This window comes from Theropithecus gelada, chromosome 4, assembly GCF_003255815.1.
Source record: "Theropithecus gelada isolate Dixy chromosome 4, Tgel_1.0, whole genome shotgun sequence".
Classification (NCBI taxonomy): domain Eukaryota; kingdom Metazoa; phylum Chordata; class Mammalia; order Primates; family Cercopithecidae; genus Theropithecus; species Theropithecus gelada.
This window is the reverse complement of record NC_037671.1, coordinates 62,680,464-62,701,359: the sequence shown is the minus strand read 5'-3', so window position 1 is coordinate 62,701,359 and position 20,896 is coordinate 62,680,464. Positions and strand designations below refer to the sequence as shown.

General features: G+C 36.0%; 1 protein-coding gene across 1 annotated transcript in view; it reads left to right on the top strand.

Annotated features, from left to right (window-relative positions):
- EYS (eyes shut homolog (Drosophila)) overlaps positions 1 to 20,513 on the top strand; it is a 2,114,515-nt gene extending 2,094,002 nt beyond the window's left edge. The window contains exons 41-43 of the mRNA XM_025382342.1: positions 2,315 to 2,377; positions 14,005 to 14,166; positions 18,863 to 20,513. Of these exons, the coding sequence (XP_025238127.1) occupies positions 2,315 to 2,377; positions 14,005 to 14,166; positions 18,863 to 20,064 (1,427 nt within the window). The 3' untranslated portion in view covers positions 20,065 to 20,513. The remainder of the gene's footprint in view (positions 1 to 2,314; positions 2,378 to 14,004; positions 14,167 to 18,862) is intronic.
- Positions 20,514 to 20,896: the final 383 nt, after the last annotated feature.

Genomic DNA, 20,896 nt, shown 5'->3' with positions numbered 1-20,896 from the left:
AATGATTTATGCCCTGTATCATGGTAACTCAAAGACAGCTTAACTGATGAATTAAAAATTAAAGTATGCTTGAACATAAGCAAGATATGGAGTATGCACGAGAAAAAATACATTATCATGAAAAGAAAAGAGAAGCCACTAAAGTATATTTATAATCCAAGTATTTTTATAGTTCATTATTTGGTGTGTATTTTGGGGGAATACTTTACTATTTTCAAAATCTAAAATGAGAAAATATGTCACAAAAGATGCTGCCTCGTAACATCTACAAATCTGCACATACCATTTCCCTCACTACTGCTGCCTCAAATTGCAACCTGGTGGCTCCAGACAACCCTCCTGTCAGGGACCTTACCCATTACTGCTAGAGACATCGAAGTGCCAGAGTTCAACTGTTTGTTTGTGTGTTTGTCTGGTTTTGGCAGATGTGTGGAGATTTCTCTTCCTTTTTATATTGTGATTGGTTTGAAGAATACTCAAACAGTTCTTCTTTAAACTCAATGTCTCCCACAATCTTAGTAAGAATAACTTTTCTAGTATCTTTAATTGTGGTCTCCTCTACTTTCCTATGCTGAATCTAGGGATAACTTGGGAGAAAAACTGTGCATAAAATTAGCAAACCAATCTAACTGGCAAATATCATGTAGCTCACAAAAATTGCCCTGCCCTTCTATCTGACAACTTGGATGCTTGTTTACTAGGCAAACCTGTCTGCAAAACTCTTTCTTTGATATAAGTAATCTCCTAGGAAACTTCTAAGTCTTAAATGTAAATAGATTTCTAGCAGACATCACCATTCTACCAGACATGCCCAACAAATATAAAACACATCAGAAGATATAACTTAGGTGCAAGTTGATACACCTGCCAAACTATTATTTGAATTCTAATTAGAATTCTAATTCCTTCCTGGAAAATCTTAGCCTAAGTCAGAGGTTGTCTGAATCACTGTGCAATGAGATATTAAATTTTTTTTGTCTAAAAGTTCAGGCTGAGGCCTCAAAGCTAATAATAAGTATAATGTATACCCACAAGTCTAAAAACAGTTTATGAATGATGAGATATCACTATGCATCCACTGGAACAACTAAAATTAAAAAATAATGACAATGCCAATGCTGGCAGGGATATAGAGAAACTAGATCCCTCACACATTGTTGGTGAGAATGTAAGATGGTATAGCCACTATAGAAAAAAGTATGGCAGTTTCTTATAAAACAAAACATACATTAACCATACAACCCTGCAATCACACTGCTGGACATTTATACCAAAAAAAAAAAAAAAAAGAAAGAAAGAAAACTTATGTCCACATAAAATCACATGCACAAATGGTCTCAGCAGAGTTATTATAATAGCCAAATCCTAAAACTACACAAATGTCCTTCAATGGATGAATGGTTAAACAAATCTTATAGAATTATCCCATGGAATACTGCTCAGAAATAAAAAGACACAAACTATTGAATCAAGCATGTATTGAATCAGGATCTCAAGGGCATTATGCGGAGTGAAAAGAGCTGAGAGATGATCCATATAGAGTATGCCAAGAGATAGTACTATTGGTCCATCATTTGCTCCCAGTCTATATCATGGGGTAGGGGTAGGATCTAAGAGAATTGGTTCTGAAAAAAGGGTTGTTTTTTGGGTTTTCTTGAAGAGCATTATTGGCATAGGAAGAGGGGTTAGGATGTACCCAAAAAATGAGTGGCAAAGGAATCAAAATGTACTCAAAGAAAGTAAAGGCTCTTGCCACAAGGAAAGCCTAAGATTTCCTTCCTGGGGTTGTCAATTTCTGCTGAGCTGAGTTTGGCTATGAAACAGGAGTGGAGCATGAGAGAACAAGATCTCAGAGTCAGACCTATGTCCCTGGAGTGGCAGAAGACTTAAGACCAGTTCCTGACCCACATCCAAAGTAGCTTAAAGCCAAGAGGCCGGCTGTAGCTTTCCCTAATAGCAAGGCCAGAGGCATAGCAGCTGGGGAGCAGAGGTGCCATTCCACAGAAGACAGGGCAAGAACCATGGCCAAGATAAGCAGGCATGAGTCACCTTAAAAGAACCTTGACCAGAAAGGTAAGTTGTCTCAAGAGGAAATGTGTTGGAGGCCTCCCACAAGAGCAAAAGTTGATTTGGATTCATAAAGGGTCTGGCAAGAAGCATCAGGCTTGTCAAGAACTGCAGGACAGATGTACAAGTGAAGAGTTAAAGAGATTTCAAAGATCCAAGAGTGTCTGCCATGACAGAAGATATTAGACAGCTGATAAAGAGCTACAAATAGCAGTAGACAAAAAAGACCCTTCTCTTGTCTTCTTAGCACTTATCCTCACTGTGATCTTGGAAAAGCCAAAACCAGCAGAATGGAAAGTGAAGAAGGAGGGTAAGGACCAGTACAAACAGCAAAACAAAAACATACAACTACCCGGACTACCCTAGTACAGCTTTCCAAATTTGTCAGAAGAGCTGTGGAGAAAGGATTGAAGCTTATAATTAGGTGAAATGTTGGCAGTTTGATTCAGATTGAATGGGGTCTCTTAGTACCTGCAAATGGGAACATTTCACTGAAACCTGAAAATGACAAAAGATCTAACAAATTCACCCAAGTATCATCAAGGATAAGAATGGAAGATCTCACAGACATATCCAAAGGGGAATCACAGGGGAAAATCAAGCTACTTCCTGGGTGACTCCTATCAAGTTCAGCCTTTTCAATAAATTATGACAAATCCTTGAATCCTTTTCTTGATCTTTGATATTATGCCAGTCTGTGCTCTCCCTGAAGCAATCTTTCGCTCATATTAAAAACATCTTCCTTTGATATTCCGTATCATTTATCCTTAAGTGTTTTGAGAAGACATAATATCTTTACTCAAAATATTGTTTTAGAAATCTATGGATTTCATAAATCAGATGGTATTTCATTGCAATCCAAGTGTTTCCGCTTCACTAAACAGCCTATTCTATTTTCTTTTTTACTAGATGGTATTGGCCAGTTAATGCTGCAGTTGTTAAACAGGAGTAAATATAAATATTATTAATTTCTCTGAGGGATTCTATTTATAATAAAGACCATAAAAGTGGTGATCATGAGTGAAGTTTGTGTAATTTAGAAGTAACTTGAGTTATTCGTTATTATTCCTCTCAGAAAACTAATTACTAACCCTTCTGAAACAGCCCCTTACACTGACCATCCCTGAAGCTATTGGCCAGAACTCAGTACATCAGTTATCCAAGAAGAGCAGTAGTGGCGTTTTCTTCTTAGTTAACCTATATGGATTTCTAAAGTCTCCCAAAGATGATTCACTGCCAGAAAAACTTGGTATGAGTCACTGAAAACCCTGGACCTTTCCCAAATTCTACCTCAAAATGAACAACAGAGGATATGTTGAGAAGCTAATTTAATGATGATAGATGCTACTTACTTAATCAGAGTCCTTTGAATCCTATTTGTGGCTTCCGTGAAGTCCTATTTGTGGCCTCTGTTTCTAGAGGCAGACCCATTCACACCCAAAAGGCATCAGAATTTTCAGTATTCAAGCTGTAAAACCCTAATGCACATAACTCACAATAAAAGTATCAACTATCTATGCATTGTTTCAAAACATACAATCTTTTGTAAATAGTTCTTCACCTATCTCATCTTTAAAATAGATCCATCCCTTATCTAGGAACATGGGACATTGAAATTCTTGAACACATAGCTTTATTATAAGAATTTCAAAGCAGGTGAGAGAAATGGGAGGTGCCAACTTATATTCAGCTCTTCAAGCAAAGTGTTTTGAAAACAAAAGTCAGGATCTGTATTAGTCCATTTTCATGCTGCTGATACATACCTGAAACTGGAAGGAAAAAGAGGTTTAATGGACTTACAATTCCACGTGGCTGGAGAGGCCTCACACTCATGGCAGAAGGCAAGGAGCAAGTTACATCTTACATGGATGGTGGAAGGCAAAGAGAGCTTGTGCAGGGAAACTCCCATTGTAAAACCATCAGACCTCGTGAGACTTATTCACTATCAGAACAGCACAGGAAAGACCTGCCCCCAGGACTCAATCACCTCCCACTCGGTTCCTCCCATAACATGTGGAATTCAAGATGAGATTTGGGTAGGGACACAGCTAAGCCACATCAGGGTCTTAATTAACATCTGGAATATAGCATTTTAATCTAATTAGGACTACACTTGGTTACACACATTATCTTTCTGGAATTTTTGTGGTTCCAAAAGTGCTGAAAATTTTCATGTAATCTTAAGTGTTATAAATACGAAAATCAATAGTTTCTGCCAGGCATGATGGCTCACACCTATAATCCCAGCACTTTGGGAGGCTGAGGCAGGTGGATTAAGAGGTCAGGAGTTCAAGACCAGCCTGGCTAACATGGCAAAACCCCGTCTCTACTAAAAATATAAAAATAAAAATAAATAGCTGGGTGTGGTGGCATGCACCTGTAATCCTAGCTACTCAGGAGGCTGAAGCAGGAGAATTGCTTGAACTCAAGGTGTAGAGGTTACAGTGAGCCAAGATCGCACTACTGCACTCCAGCCTGGACAACAGAGCAAGACTCCATCTCGGGGGCCGGGGGTGGGGGAAATAAGTTTACTTTCTAATTCATAAAGTAAAATAGTACCAAGGTCAATGTTGAATTTTCCTTGAAGTGGATGTTATGGTACATAATGCAGATCTGCACCCATCCCTTTCTAAATGGAGGTACTCACTTCCTCAACTATTGGAAATCTTGCCAACAGAGAGTTCAAAGGTAAATCCCTCACCAGGACTGAAGAGAGCTGCCTTGTCCCAGGTTACACCACCTCACTAGTGACAGCTTGAATCCAATAACTGTTTAAAGAGAAGATGACAGGAAGACAGGGGTGCCCCAAAGCCCTGGCCCTTTGCTTCAATTTGAAATGACTCTAAAGAGCTCCAAGGAGCTCCAGAGCTCCCTGTGAAATCAGCTGCCAACTTCTCCCTCTTGCTTTCTTCTCCCTCACACACATGTTGCTTCCAAGCACACTCTCCAATAAACCTCCCATACACTAAGTTCCATCCCAGAGTCTGCTTCTAGAAAAATAACCTGAGACAGAAGGACACAGGAATCAGCTTGAAGGGGCTCTAGCTGGCCAAATCAGGGAGAATTTTATAAACAAAACAATTATGATAATAACAGATTACAATCCATTGAATAAAAATAATGATACCATACTGATAGAAAGGAGGGAAGGAAGGAGAGAGGCAGGGAAAAATGAAAGAGGAAATGAAGGAGGATGAGAAAAAGGAAAGATCTTCTATACATTTATTTATTAGCAGAATTCCAGCTAACAAACATAAAATGAATGTTGTAAGTAGATAATCGGTATGTAGCAACCATCTCAAAAAGGTACTTAATTCCTGGAGTCATTGATGAAAGTTAATGCTGCTAGTGGGTGGAGATTAGTTGAGGATCAGGATATTGATGTAATTTTTGAATACTTTTGCCTGACATAGAAATGAATTACAAGGGAAAATGGAGAATTTAAAGTGAAGAAACCTGGCAAATCCAAATATTGCTTCTATTTGTATATTTGATCATCTGTTTGATGATCAAGTTTAATATTAACCTTAGTGATATGGGTCTACATTATGTAGCTCTTGATGTGCACATGATTTCTACAAAGATTACATGGTTTGAATCGATCATGCAGACACACCAGATAGAGCTAAGTTGAGGGTCATTCTACAGGATGTAAAGCCTTTTAAAAACTGTCAAGAATATGGAAAAACAGTAAGAGGAACTGTTCCAGATTGAAGAAATATGAAGAGACATGACAACTAAACGTAACACATTCCTGAAGGGCATCCTGGACAAGAAAGGAAAAAGAGTCCTTGTTGGAACAGTTGAAACGTGAATCATGCCTATGGATTGGATTGTTGGATTGTAGTGATATATCAATGTTGACTTCCTGATTTGGAGGTTTGAGTGCTAATTATATAGGAAAATATCCTTGTTTACAGGAAACATTGACTGGAATGGTTAGAAGTTGTAGGACACTGCATCTTTAGCTTGTATTTGTAGGTTGGGAAAAAGGTCTAATAATAAATAGGATGTGTGTGTGTGTGTGTGTGTGTGTGTGTGTGTGTATGTGTGACAGAGACAGAGACATAGGAAGACAGAGATGGGAACTGAGAAAAAGAAAAACAAAGAAAAAGATGAGAAAATGCAATAAAATAGGAACAATTGGAGAGTCTCGGTGAAAGAGATAAAGGAGTTCTTTTTGTTATGACAACTTTTCTATAAGTTCAAAATTGTTTCAAAGTGAGTTATTAAAAATTATATTTCCGTTATTACCTCTTATAAGCACCTTCAACACTCAAACCACCATTATTTCTATTGCACAAAATGATTTTTTAAAGCAACTCAAAAGTAAACTCAGACACAGCAAACGTGGTGCAGACTGAGAAACCAAACCAAAACAAGGCTCAAAGGTACAGTTTAAACTGAGCAATGTAAGGTGTGCTACCTGCTACTGATGCACAGGCAGAGTGAGCATGTTTTTCCTCTGAATCATAGCTGTGAGCAAGTCTGTAAATGTATACATAATATCAATTCTTTTGTATTTCTGAGACTTGTTTTATGGCTCAGTATTTAGGAAATATTTGTACATATTTTATGTGTTTTTGACAAGAATGTATATTGGGAAGGTCAAATGCTATGTCCTATATGTCCATATCATCAAACTTGCTGATTGTGTTGTTTAAATCTCCTAAATTCCTTACCAATCTCTGTTGCTTGATCTATTAGTTACTAAATTCCAGATCATACATCAGCCTACTAAACCACCACGTTGAACATTTTAAAAACATCTCAAACGTGTCCTACCTGAGCTCCCCATCATCTCCAAAATATCTGACTTCTCCCACAGTCTTCCGTATTTCAGTTAATGACATTATCCGTCCAGTTTCTCAGGACAAAACCCCCATAGTTACCCTTGATTCTTCTCCTTCTTCTTTCTTACCCACATATGATCTTTCAATTTTTCAAAATATATTTGAAATATGACCACTTTTCACTACCTCTACTGCTACTTCTCTGATACAAGCCACCATCACCTCTTACCAGTATTATAGTAATAACCTCTTGATAGGGAGTGCCCTGTTTCCACATTTGCATTCATCACTCTGTTCTCAGTGCAGCAATCAAAGCGATATTGTTTAACTTCCATCTGATGATGACACTCCTCTGCTCAAAGCTTTCCAGTGACTTCCCATCTCATTCTTATAAGACAGTCTCGATGGATATAATAGCCATGTGTAGAGAGACAATTTTCTATTGGCCTCTCATGTTTCTACACTTTTATTTTTTCAACTTTTATTTTAGATTCAGGAGGTACACGCGCAGGTTTGTTACAAGAGTGTGCTGCATGATTCTAAGGTTTGAGGCACAACTGAACCAGTCACCCAGGTAGTGAGCATAGTACTCAATATAGTTTTTCAACCCTTACTCCCATCTGCCTCTCCCCGATTTTGTAGTCCCCAGTGTCAATTGTTCACATCTTTATGTCCATGTGTATCCAATGTTTAGCTCCCACTTATGAGAACACACAGTATTTGGTTTTCTGTTTCTGTGTTAATTCGCTTAGGATAATGGCCTCCATCTGCTGATTAAAGGTACTGGCTGTTTTTGTTATTGGTTATCAAGTGTGTTTGTGTAGAAAATATTCTTGGAAGACAGGGATAATGTCTTCCTTTGGAGTAATAAGCCAGTTTGCTTACTGCCTTATAAGATGGAGATACTGTCTTCATTTGGAGCAAAAAGCAAGGATGCTCACTACCCATTATAAAAATATTTGGATCTCTAACCTCAGACTTCCTCCCCAAGCAACCCACTGCATGTTTATAACATGGTCCGTGAGAGAACTGAGGTTCCTAGAATTGACTCAAAAATGCTGATACCTTGGCTACTGCTAATGCTGTAATAAACCGTCCTTTATCTCCGGAGTTTCACATCTCTTACTATCATCATTGAAAATGCTGCAAGCACATGGATACAGCTGGAGGCCATTATCCTAAGCAAATTAACACAGCAGCAGAAAACTAAATACCACCTGTTCTCATAAGTAGGCGCTAAACACTGAGTACAAATAGATATAAAGATGGGAACAATAGGCACTGGGGCCTACTAGAGGGGGTAGGGAGGGAGGGCGACAAGGACTGAAAAACTACCTATTGGGTACTATGCTCACTACTTGGGTGATGGGATCAATTGTACCCCAAACCTCAGCATCATGCACTTTACTCATGTAACAAACTTGCATATGTACCCCTGGACCTAAAATACAAGTTGAAATTAAAAAGGAAAGAAGTTGCAGGCTAATAAGTTAGATAGCCAGTAGGTAAAAGTCTCAGAACCTTCCCGGTCTTTGATAATGTGATCTGGCCCCCATAACCTCTCTGACCTTGTCTATTAAAACTCTCCCCTTCCTTAACATTCATCCAGTCACACTGTCCTCCTTCCTGTTCTTTAATCATGGTAGGAACCCTATCACCCTAGGGTTCAGTATTCCCTCTCTCCTCAAAGACCCACTTGGCTCAATTCTTTACCTCCTTGAGGTGTTTATTCAAAACCACCTTCCTCATATGCTTTTCCTGCCCCCACATGCACACATGCCTTTCTCCTTTCCCTGTTTTTCTAAGATGTATCAACATATATTCACTATTTAAACATGTATCATATATTTAGTTTACCAACATATGTTTATTTAGTTTACTATTTCCACCCACAAGGATGACAGCACAAAGAATTTTTGTTTGTTTTACTGTTATGTCCCAGACAGGCAGCCAAAATACTTTAATTCAACTTCTATGAACCTAGTGAACGTGTTGGCACAAACCTTTGCCTATGGTGAAATAGGGGGAGTTGCCAATGGTCACTAAATTTAGAAGATGGATAGCCAATCAGGAAATATTAATTTATGGTTTCAAAATACATGTGAAATATTTTCACCACAAAGTGATCATTTTTAGGAGTTGATGGACATAAAAGAAATAATTGGGCATAGCTCAATGACTAATCATTGGTATGTCCACCTCAATTTTTCTCTTGACTTTATTTTAACCTATAAAATAAACATTTAAGTCATATTAAGCATAGTCATTTTTCCTGTTCTAGTTTATCCTTGAAGTCTGCTAAGTAAAAATGTACCTTTTTGAAATGACATCTTGCACCAATATTTTGAATATGTATTATTATTAGAAAATGCAAATTGAATTTAAAAACATACAACAGACATAAACAAAAAAGTCACAGAAAAACACAAATGGCCAATACTCACATAAGAAACTCAACTTCACTTGTAATCAGCAAAATGCAAATTAAAATAAAATGGAATCATTATGATTGCTAAAAACTTAAAATTTTAATAATCTCGAGTGTGATTGAGGATATACATAAGGATATTCTGTCATCCTCTGCTGGTTGGAGTATAAATTAATGTGGACACTTTAGAGGGTAGTTTGGTGGCATCTATTAACTCTAAAAATGAACACAGACCATCACATTGCGATTCCATTTCTCACGTTTGCACATGAGAAACTTTCTCTCATGTTTACAAGGAGATATAATCAAGTATGTTTATTTTATCAGTATTAGTAATAACAAAATAATTTTTTTTTTTTTTTGAAACGGAGTCTTGCTCTGTCACCAGGCTGGAGTGCAGTGGCGCAATCTCAACTCACTGCAACCTCTGCCTCCTGAGTTCAAGTGATCCTCCTGTCTCAGCCTCCCGAGTAGCTGGGGCTACAAGTGCGCACCACCATGCCCAACTAATTTTTTGTATTTTTAGTAGAGACAGCGTTTCATCATGTTGGCCAAGTTGGTCTCGATCTCTTGACCTCGTGATCCACCCACCTTGCCCTCCCAAAGTGCTGAGATTACAGGCGTGAGCCACCATGCCCCAGACGATAACAAAATAATTTTAAGCAACTCAAAACATGGCAACATGGCAGTGGTTAAGTAAACTGTGGTATAGTTAATCTAAGATAATCAAACTATGACAAATCCAGTAGTAAAAGCCAGTGCATCTGAAGTTTAAAGAACAGGAGGAAAGTGTGCAGACAGCAGCATCATATTTTCATGTAGGTTGTTCATTGAACATCTCTAGGCAACACTATCCACATAAATTACAATGTGATGACTTCCCCTTGGGGTTATGCAGTGCATCATATGCACAATGGTGCATGAAGGTGGGATAATGTTGGGAATTTAACAGGAGGCCAAATCATGCAAAGCTTCAGAGGTTACGATAAAGAATCTGTATTTTATTCTAAGTAAAATCCCTGAAGGGCTTAAAGAAGGCAATTAATTGATGTTTTCAAAAGGTTTCTCTGGCAGATATATAAAATGGATGTGAAGAGATAAAGACAAAAAGTAAAAGATCAATGAGGAGTATATTGCAATGATCTAATCAAGAGTTGATACTGACGTCAACTTGGATGGTGGCAGTGGTAATGGAAAGATGGGGCAAATAAGAAATATATCATGCAGCTATAATCTATTAATGCATTATATTGGGAAAAGTAAAGGAAATTTTGGAAAGAGCACAATCAAATTGATTAACAAGTTTCTATATGGGGCTTTGAATGGGTGGTGGGACCATTTGCTGATCTGAGGAAGGCTGAGGGAAGAGTATCTTTCAGCAGTACAACTTCAAACATGTTAAGTTCGATATAACTGAGATGGCCAAAACAAATAATCAATAAGAGAGATGACTATATAAAACTGAAGCTAGGAGAAGAGGTTTAGAGAGACGTAAATTTTGAAGGAGTTATCGTATGTACAGGTATTTCTTAAAGTCACGGAATTAGATGAGAGGTCACTAATGGAAAGAAAAGAAGAGAGACAGGCTATGGGAAGCCCTGAGGAATTATAAAATGTATAAGACAGGGGCATATGAAGCTAGAGAGATAGGGTGGGAAACCAGGAGTAATGGAATACAACTGAAAATAGCCTACTTACCCTTCAATGAGGGAACTGCTCAGGCAATCATCGTATATCCATTTTGTAAAATATTATGCCACAAAATAAAATCAACTGATCTTTGACAAAAGAGGAAGAAGAAAATGGGGAAAGCATAATCTTTTTGACAAATGATGCTAGAAGAAATGGACATTCACATGCAAAAAGAAAAAAAAAGAATCTAAACACAGACATGACATCTTTCACAAAATTTAACTCAAAATGGATCTAAGAACTAAACGTAAAATAAAAAAACTATAAAACTCCTAGAAGAAAATATAAGAGAAAATCTAGATGACTTTGAGTTTGATGATGAGTTTCTAGATGCCAACCAAAGGCAGAATCCATGAAAGAAAAAAAATGATAAATTAGATTTCATTAAAATTAAAAAACTAATCTGCCAAAGACACTTGAAATTGAGTGGGAATACAAGCCACAGAGTGGCAGAAAATATTTGCAAAATATATATCTGATAGAGAACTGTTATCCAAAGTAAATGAAGAATTTGTAAAATTCCACACAAAAATTAACTCAATTTTTTAAATGGGCAAAATATCTAAACATAAACCTCACCAAAGAAGATACCCAGATGGCAAATAAGCTTATGAAGATGCTCAACATCGTATGTCACTAGGAAATTACAACTTATAATAATTGGATAACACTAGATACTTTTTAGAATAGCTAAAACCCAAACACTTATCACCCAAACCCGGCAAGGATATGGAACAACAGGAACTCTCATTACTGGTAATGCAAAATTGTACAACAATTTTGGAAGACAATTGGGCAGTTTCTTACAAAACTAAAAATACTCTTACCATATGCTCAAACAATTGTGTTCCTTGGTATTTGTCCAAAGGAGCTTAAAATTTGTATTCATACTATATGATTCCAACTATATGATATTCTGGAAAAGGCAAAACTATGAAGTCAGTAAAAAAAGATCAATGATTGCCAGGGTGGAGGGAGTGTCAAAAAAGGCAAGCAAAGAGGATTTTTAAGGCAATAAAATGATGTATGATTTTATGTATGATACTGTAATGGTAAATAAATTTCACAATGCATTTGTCAAAAACCATAGAATGTACATCAAGAGTAAATCCTATGTAAATTATGAACTTATGTGATAATGATGTGTCAGTACAGATTCATCCATTGAACAACTGTACTCTAGTGGGCGATACTGACGGTGGAGAAGGCTGCGCATGTGTTGAGGCAAGGGGTATATGGGAACCCTAATACTTGCCACTCAGTTTTGCTGTGAACCTAAAGTGGCTCTAAAAAAATAAAGTGTATTTTTACAAATACCTTCCATGTATTTAAAAGAAGTGATAGGCAAAATACGCTAATATCAGTTTCACAAAGATAGATGGAAAAAAAGCAATTACTTATGCATAGTTTACATAAAATGTGGTTTTATTTAAAATAAATCAAGTATTAGATATACGCATATGTTAATTGTATGTGTATTTTTTTTAAGTCTGGCTACATGTACAATAAACAACAGTAATTCCTGGGGTTAGGAGAGGAGAAAGAACAATGAAATTTCACTTAAAAAATGTTACACACTTTTATATTGTTTGTCTTATAATAAACATGTATTAATTTAAAAATATTTACAAAACAGTTTCAAAAGGACACTCACATTTTAAATCACCCTTGTGTTCTTAAAATTTTTAACCAGGTTTTATGAAAATGTGGTCCCAGGAATCTCTCTGTCAGAAACACCAGGAGGGTTTATTAAAAATGGGGGTGCCCTCTGAATCCCATCCCAGCTTTTTTTTTTTTTTAAAGACAGGGTCTAACTCTGTCGCCCAAGCTGGAGTACAGTGGTGCCATCTCAGCTCACTGCAACCTCCACCCACCTCCCAAGTTCAATTGATCCTTCCACTTCAGCCTCCCCAGCAGCTGGGACCACAGGCATTCGCCACCATGCCCAGCTAACTTTTTTTTTTGGAGTGATGGGGTTTCGCCATGTTGCTCAGGCTGGTCTCAAACTCCTGAGCTCAAGCGATCCTCTAGCCTCAGCCTCCCAAAGTGCTGGGATTACAGGAGTGAACCATTGCGCCAGGCCCCCATCCTGGCTTTAATAAATCAGGCCCTCTAGGAATGAGGTATAGCACTTTGCATTCTTGGCAACACCATCAGGTGATTCTAACCTCTACCCTTCTGAATTGCAATAAGTCAAAATGAATGAGTACAGTTTAAAAAAAAAAAAAAACAAAAAAACAAACAAAAAAAAAACAGCAAAAGCCAACACTTCTTGGATAAACACCTACCAATTATTCAATCTAAAGTAAAAAGAGCCGTTAGCATATGCCTGGTCCAAAGAGCAGGGAGAAAACTAAATAACTGGATTAATGGCTAAGCAATGTCCTGAACCAGGGCGCACTCTAAGAAGCACAGTAACATTTTAAGAAAAGAAGAAGGCATATAGATTCCATAGGGATAAAAACTGGCCAAATGTGCAGAACTTTCCGTCTCCCTCTCATAATTCCCATTGGGTCAGTTATACACAGAAGCAAAAAAATAATATCAATATATTATGCCTTAAAATATACTTGACTTGATTATACTCTATATTCAAATCAGAAATATAGAGGCTGAAGAATAACTTATATAGTGTTGTTCTCTATCTTCCAACATTTGAACTATCTTTCTGAAAGCATTATAGATGTAAGACATTTCCAAGAATTTCAGCTATGCATCTGATCCCTCTATATAATACAATCTAGAGCAGAAGATTTGTGTCACATAGTATCAGTCAAAAAAGGCATAGTTACCAGAAGCAAGAGAAGACTTTTCAGTAAGTGGCTTCGTTACAAAAGCCTAAAGTTAGTGGAATTAGAACAGACTCACAAATTTACCAAGGTTCGACGTACTCATCTACAAGCAACTCTTGGGCAATAAATCCTTAAATTACAAAATTACATAAGCAGTTTATTGTATTTATGCGCAATGTTTTTTTAATCCAGCAGATAACTCACAGAGTTCTCTTTCTCTCCTCCCCCCCAGCTTTATCCATAAGTGATCCATCTTTCAGAAGCAGTGAGTTATCCTGGATGTCTTTTGCTTCCTTTCATGTTCGAAAAAAGACACATATTCAATTGCAGTTTCAGCCTCTCGCTGCAGATGGTATCCTATTTTATGCTGCACAACACTTAAAAGCCCAATCAGGTAAGACTGGCAGGCTGTTTGTTTGCAGAATGAAAAAAGAAAAACACCCTAATGAATTCCTAATAGTCTATTAAATAATGTATGATAGTGTTTGTGTCACCTAGTCTTTAAATATGTAAACATTTGATGCTTTTATGTTCTATTGTCACTGCAAGTGTATGCGTATGAATTTAGAAGTCCTAAATATTCTAATAAAATAGCAACAGATTTGTTGGAATTAAAGTTTGCAAAATCTAAATATAGTGTATGCTCAACTTTAAAACAACACCTCAAAAAAGACATTAAAGCCATGCATGATAGTACTGTGTCAAAGGAGACAAAATATGCATATAAAAGATTTTTTAAAAGGAAGGCATGGCTGATATATTTCATGTAGATTCAACCACATTTATAGCTCCAAAAATTCTCTTTAAGTTGTTCTGTCATCCAAATAGTAAACCCAGGATTTGTGTTCTAAAATGCTTATGAAAACATACTGGAATTTTAAAAGGTACTTATTTACCATAAAATATAAAATAAAGTATCCAATTAGTGTTTTAAAAAATAATTTTTTAGGTTTTACTATTTTACCCGATTTCCATTTTCATACGTTTCTCCAAAATTCTGACAGACATTTGCACACATAGTTACATCTCCATTGCTAAGTATTTTCAAAATCTTACATCTGACTTTCTTTGATCTTGCTTCTCAGAAAATGAGAAACAATTTTGGTACTGAGAAATAATTACAATTGCTTATTTTGTTTCACATCATTAACAAAAATGGTGCTCTAATTATCATAATCTAAGTAGTTCTTATAGAAGTGTCTTGACTGGCTTCTAAATGATAAGAATATCAGGGAATTCGACCAAAGTGGTTCCATCTCAGTGCATTTCTGAAATACCCTGAAAATAATTTCAAAGAGAAAAAGTACAATTGAGCTATAAAATACAGCTCAGAAGAAATTTGTTCTCCTGAGATTTGATATTTGGTTTTAAATTCATGATTAAATCTCCCTGTGAAAATGTCAAATAGGAGAACCACACACAGAGAGAAATTTTCTATTTATAAATCAAGAGACATTAAAAGACAATCAAGTTCAGTTATATTGCTAATAAAACTCAAAATTAACATAAGTGGGACCTATGTAAAAGGGCAGAAAATCAAGGTATATTCAGGATTGTGACTGGCTGGGAATACTGTACTATAGTTTTATAATCAGTACAACAGATACATATTTGTGTTTATGTATATGAAATATAAAGCTCATACACACTAATATACATAGGAGGGCAAAAGCACATCTTCTTACATCTGTTATTCAATGCATGTAGTTCAAGACAATCAAGAGTTTCCTTTTTATGCCATCAGACACTACTTACAGAGATTCATTAGTTTCACACAATTCATGCTGCATTTGACACTTATATAAGAAAATCATGAAAATTTTAAAATATTAAAAATATAAGTTCTGCATGCTTAAACCTAGATTAACCAAAAACAATCATCAGATGAAAGGCATAAACTTATCTTTTAGTAATCAAGTGATGTAACAAGTTTATTTGAAGCCTCTCATTTAAGGTTGCAGAAAATACAGCTGACAGTTCTGTACTTTGTACCTGCTCTAAGAGCTGTGCCTGATGTAAACATTAACCAAATCTTCATAGTTGATCCTCTGCTAAGAGGACCTATTAGTAAAAACTAACCAAACACTTAAACAAAGTTAAAATCCAAAAATTTAAATATAAGAAGCCAATGTGGTTTTCACATATTGAAAACCAAATTCTAAATTAACATGGTTTCTGTATCTCTTTAGAGGTTAGTAATTTGAGTACTCTCAAGTAGTGTAAAATTAAAAAAAAAATAACTTGAACATTATACTAGATGATTTTAGATCTCTGCTTTTTGAAAGATATTTTAAAGAAATAAGACTCTGGTCCCTTTTCGTCTATTTCTGCTAAAAATTTAACACCTTTAAAAGATTTTTGACATATAAAAATTAATATTTTGTTAAGCACAAATTAATCAAAGCCTGAATTCGTCTGACAGTTATAATCCTCCCAATGTGTATAAAAAGGCCTAGTCATTGCAATGTGAAGTTAAAACATATTCAATTAAGCTATATTTTAAATGTTTAAATTACCATTGCTTTCCTTTTCTAGAGAAAAGAATGTATATACAATTCCCCTGATAACGCTGATTCTGTAGTCTCTTCACAAATATTAGGTCCTATAAGATTTCTCTGATCTATAATAAAGCACGGTGGGATAGCAGATAATGAGGTAGAAACAATAGCAGAACAAAGGTGGGAGGAGACTCAGTCATGGTTGAGTGGGCATTAAATAGCCAAAGTGAATTCATTTATGATCTTTATCCTATTTGAGCCGTTTCTTGTAAGAACTGTTCATTACATGTTCTTACTCTAATGCCAATCCGAGGCCAGGTGCAGTGGCTTATGCCTGTAATCCCACCACTTTGGGAGGCTGAGGTGGGCAGATCACCTGAAGTCAGGAGGTCAAGACCAGCCTGGCCAACATGGTAAAACCTCGTCTCTACCCAAAATACAAAAATTAGACAGCGTGATGGCCAGCGCCTGTAGTCCCAGCTACTCGGGAGACTGAGGGAGCCTGGGAGGTGGAGGTTGCAGTGAACCGAGATCGCACCATTGCACCCCAACTTGTGGGACAGAGCAGGACTCCGTCTCAAAATAAAAATAATGCCAATCTGTACTTATGACCCGTAACTAGAGAATCATATCCTAATGCAATGAAATTTAAAAGTCTAAGATTTTTTAAGCTAATACAGCTTTTAGCTTCCATAGCCACAGAAAGAAAACTTTTTGTCAGTTTTTCGTAAGAACATACTAGCTGAGTTAAAATAACCCTTTCTTCACAGAAGCTATCCTTGCTCTTTCTTCTGGTTGGCAACATGACCAGTGATAGTATAGATCACAGCTTCAGCTTTCCTAATCATTTCTTAGATATTTTTTATTCTAATGTACCTCTTCACTATGAAATTGTTTACTACAGGAACAGTCTACAACACAAAGAGCAAGAAAAGCTTCCTCCATAATCTTTTGAAAGATAACTGGTTTGTGTTCACTTGCAGGCCATAAAGTATATTTAGGTTGCTATAAATTTTTTGAACTTAATATCAATTATGTTTACTTATTCTAGTTTTTTGTGGTATAACCCATTGTATATTTTTCTTTCCTAATCTGAAAGTTTATAATGCTGCTTCTCTTTCCTTATAGTTAAAAATGCTGTACATGTTAGAAAGTATGCAAATAAACTGAGTTTCTTCCTTTGTTATGAATTTTTTAAAACAATTTTCATGTCATTATAGGAAAAAAGTTTTTGCTTTCAAGCTAAAACCATTATTTGAGAAATGTCCTGAGTCATCTCAACCCACAACCCTACAAACATATTTCTTCATTCAATAATTATTTAGCATCTATTTATGTGCCAGATACCGTTTTGGGTGCTGTGAATAAACTGTTGGACCAAACCTAACACAGACCCTGTTCTCATAAAGCTTACAACCTAGTGGATAAAGCAGCTGTTAATCAAATAATCATATATGTAATGACATAGTATACTCACTAAAAATTCCCTATGAGGAAAATAAAGCAAGAGAACCATAGTTTGATAGGTGAAGAACTATAGAGCTGCCAAGTATTCCAACCACTCTAGAATGGCTTGGTATAGACCACAATGGAGAAGAGAAGGAAAGAACACCATTTGCAGGAGGGAGGCATGGAAATATGGCACTCTGGAGGAAGAAGTAGTGTAGCATAATGCCGAATATCCCTGTATGAGAAAAGAGAAAGGTTGGGAAATTTCAGAGGGAGAAGAAAATGTTTCATGGAGCCTTCTGCATGGTTCATTATTAATAAGTCATTTTGCTATCCTCTTGAAGCAATCTTAACATTGAAGAACATTCTTTTTCCAAGCTTGTAGAATTGCCTTTAATTTTCTTCTGAATGCCTCATTGCAACTTCAGATGCTGGATGGTATTTGTTCCAATTTCTTCACACAACTACATAATTATGAAATGATATATATTGTAATGGAAGGAAACCTAGTGATATTAAAGCACTGACAGAAAAAAAAAAAAAAATGCCTGACCAACTCTGGGAAATCAAAGAAAATTTCTCTGAGGAAGTTAACACTTGATCTGAAACCTGAAGGATGGGTAGGGGTTATCTAGTTGAGGTGGAATGGGGCGGAGGAGTGTTCCTAGAAAACAGGCAAATGAAATCCTTGACAAGGTCAATGTTGTTGGAGTAAAGAGAATGTAAGGATGGGGAAAGAGAACATTCCAGGTAAGGTTGGAGAAAGAGGAAAGGAGCCAGGAATGTGCAGAGAATTTATAGGTACCTAACCTGAAAATAGTGAACGCCATTAAACGGTATCATAAGGATCAGGCTTTCATTTGAAGAAAAACCTCACTTTAATTTACTACCACAATACATTCATTCAATGAAAACTGTCCACAACTACAGAAAAATTATGTAGTCAATTGCTGAACAAAATGAAAGAATACAGGATATATGCATTTTGTTCTGTGAGTGGAAGTAAAACTAACACAATTGTGCTCAAAATCTGTTACTTTTTTCCCCATAACCAAAACTCACCCAACTTGGCAAGAAAGAGCAAAAGTTTTCAATGGAAACTTTTACTGTTGCTAATCAAACTTACTGTTTGCTTTCTTGCAGGTGATTTTTTATGTATCTCTTTAGTAAATGGTTCCGTTCAACTTCGCTACAACCTTGGTGACAGAACTATCATTCTAGAAACTCTCCAAAAAGTAACTATAAACGGAAGTACTTGGCACATAATAAAAGCAGGAAGAGTTGGTGCAGAAGGTTACCTGGATCTAGATGGAATAAATGTAACAGAAAAAGCCTCCACTAAAATGAGTTCTCTGGACACAAATACAGACTTCTATATTGGAGGAGTATCTTCTTTAAATCTTGTAAATCCCATGGCAATAGAAAATGAACCTGTAGGTTTTCACGGCTGTATCCGACAAGTTATCATAAATAATCAAGAATTACAACTAACTGAATTCGGAGCAAAAGGTGGTTCAAATGTAGGTGACTGTGATGGGACAGCCTGTGGGTACAATACATGCAGAAACGGAGGTGAATGTACAGTAAATGGCACAACTTTTTCTTGCAGATGTTTGCCAGATTGGGCTGGAAATATATGTAACCAGTCTGCGTACTGTTTGAATAATCTTTGCCTCCACCAGTCTTTATGTATACCTGATCAATCATTTTCTTACAGTTGCCTGTGTACTTTGGGTTGGGTGGGAAGGTATTGTGAAAACAAAACTTCATTTTCAACTGCAAAATTCATGGGCAATTCTTACATTAAATACATTGATCCAAATTACAGAATGAGAAACCTCCAGTTCACTACTATATCTTTAAATTTCAGTACCACTAAAACAGAAGGTCTAATTATATGGATGGGAATAGCTCAAAATGAAGAAAATGATTTTCTAGCAATTGGTCTCCATAATCAGACCTTGAAAATAGCAGTTAACTTAGGAGAAAGAATCTCTGTGCCTATGAGCTATAACAATGGCACATTCTGTTGTAATAAATGGCACCATGTAATTGTAATTCAAAATCAGACTCTTATCAAGGCCTACATAAATAACAGTCTAATTCTTTCCGAGGATATTGATCCACATAAAAACTTTGTTGCTCTAAACTATGAAGGCATTTGTTATCTAGGGGGTTTTGAATATGGTCGAAAGGTAAATATCGTTACTCAAGAGATTTTTAAAACCAATTTTGTTGGCAAAATTAAAGATGTTGTATTTTTTCAGGATCCAAAAAAAATTGAACTAATTAAATTAGAAGGATACAATGTTTATGATGGAGATGAACAAAATGAAGTTACGTAAGTTAACACTAGAGATTTTAGTACACACTATACATAAATGCAGTTATTTTGATAGTTATTTCTTTGGTACATTGCTCACGGGGAATCAACTGTTTACTATTACCTGAAATAGTCTAAATGCTAACATATCTTTTTGGTAGGATTATAAAATGTCACTGAAGGTTCTGATTGTTTTTCCTACATCTAATTTATCTGTATATATTTTGACTCATGTTTTAACTCCATTAGTTCATTCAGTGCTTATTCACGGAATGTGCTTATTCACTTTGCTTATTCACTTTTTACCTATCCCTAATGCTTAAATTTTAAAATGAATGTGTAAACACAATTTTAAAAATCAATGTGTAAACTGAACTTTAAAATGTTGGAAATGAATTAGGGATAGGTACAAATAGGAAAAAGTCAAGTTATTAATCAAAGGAAAAATAAAATTTATACAAAGCAATGTAACCATATTGTATTACATGGCTTAGCTACAACTATTTGTATGATTCAACGATGTAAAACTTGAACATAGATTTAAACCAAAAATTATTGCATGAATGTAGAAAGAGACGGTGAGAGAAAAGGAGAACAGGCTGGTAAGAGCTAAATCCTTATCTTTTATAATAAGACATTAATAGATATTACAGTATGTGCAACTTAAAAAATAGCATATGCATATCACAAACATGAAGGCAAATATCCTAAATATCTAAAAGAATTAAAAATGGTTGCCTCTGGAGAGAAGAGTAGTGCAGAGGCCTGTTGTTTTTATTTATAAACCTTGTAGAACTATTTGGCTTTTTAAAACTATGTACTCATATTAACTGATCAAATTAAAAAATTAACCT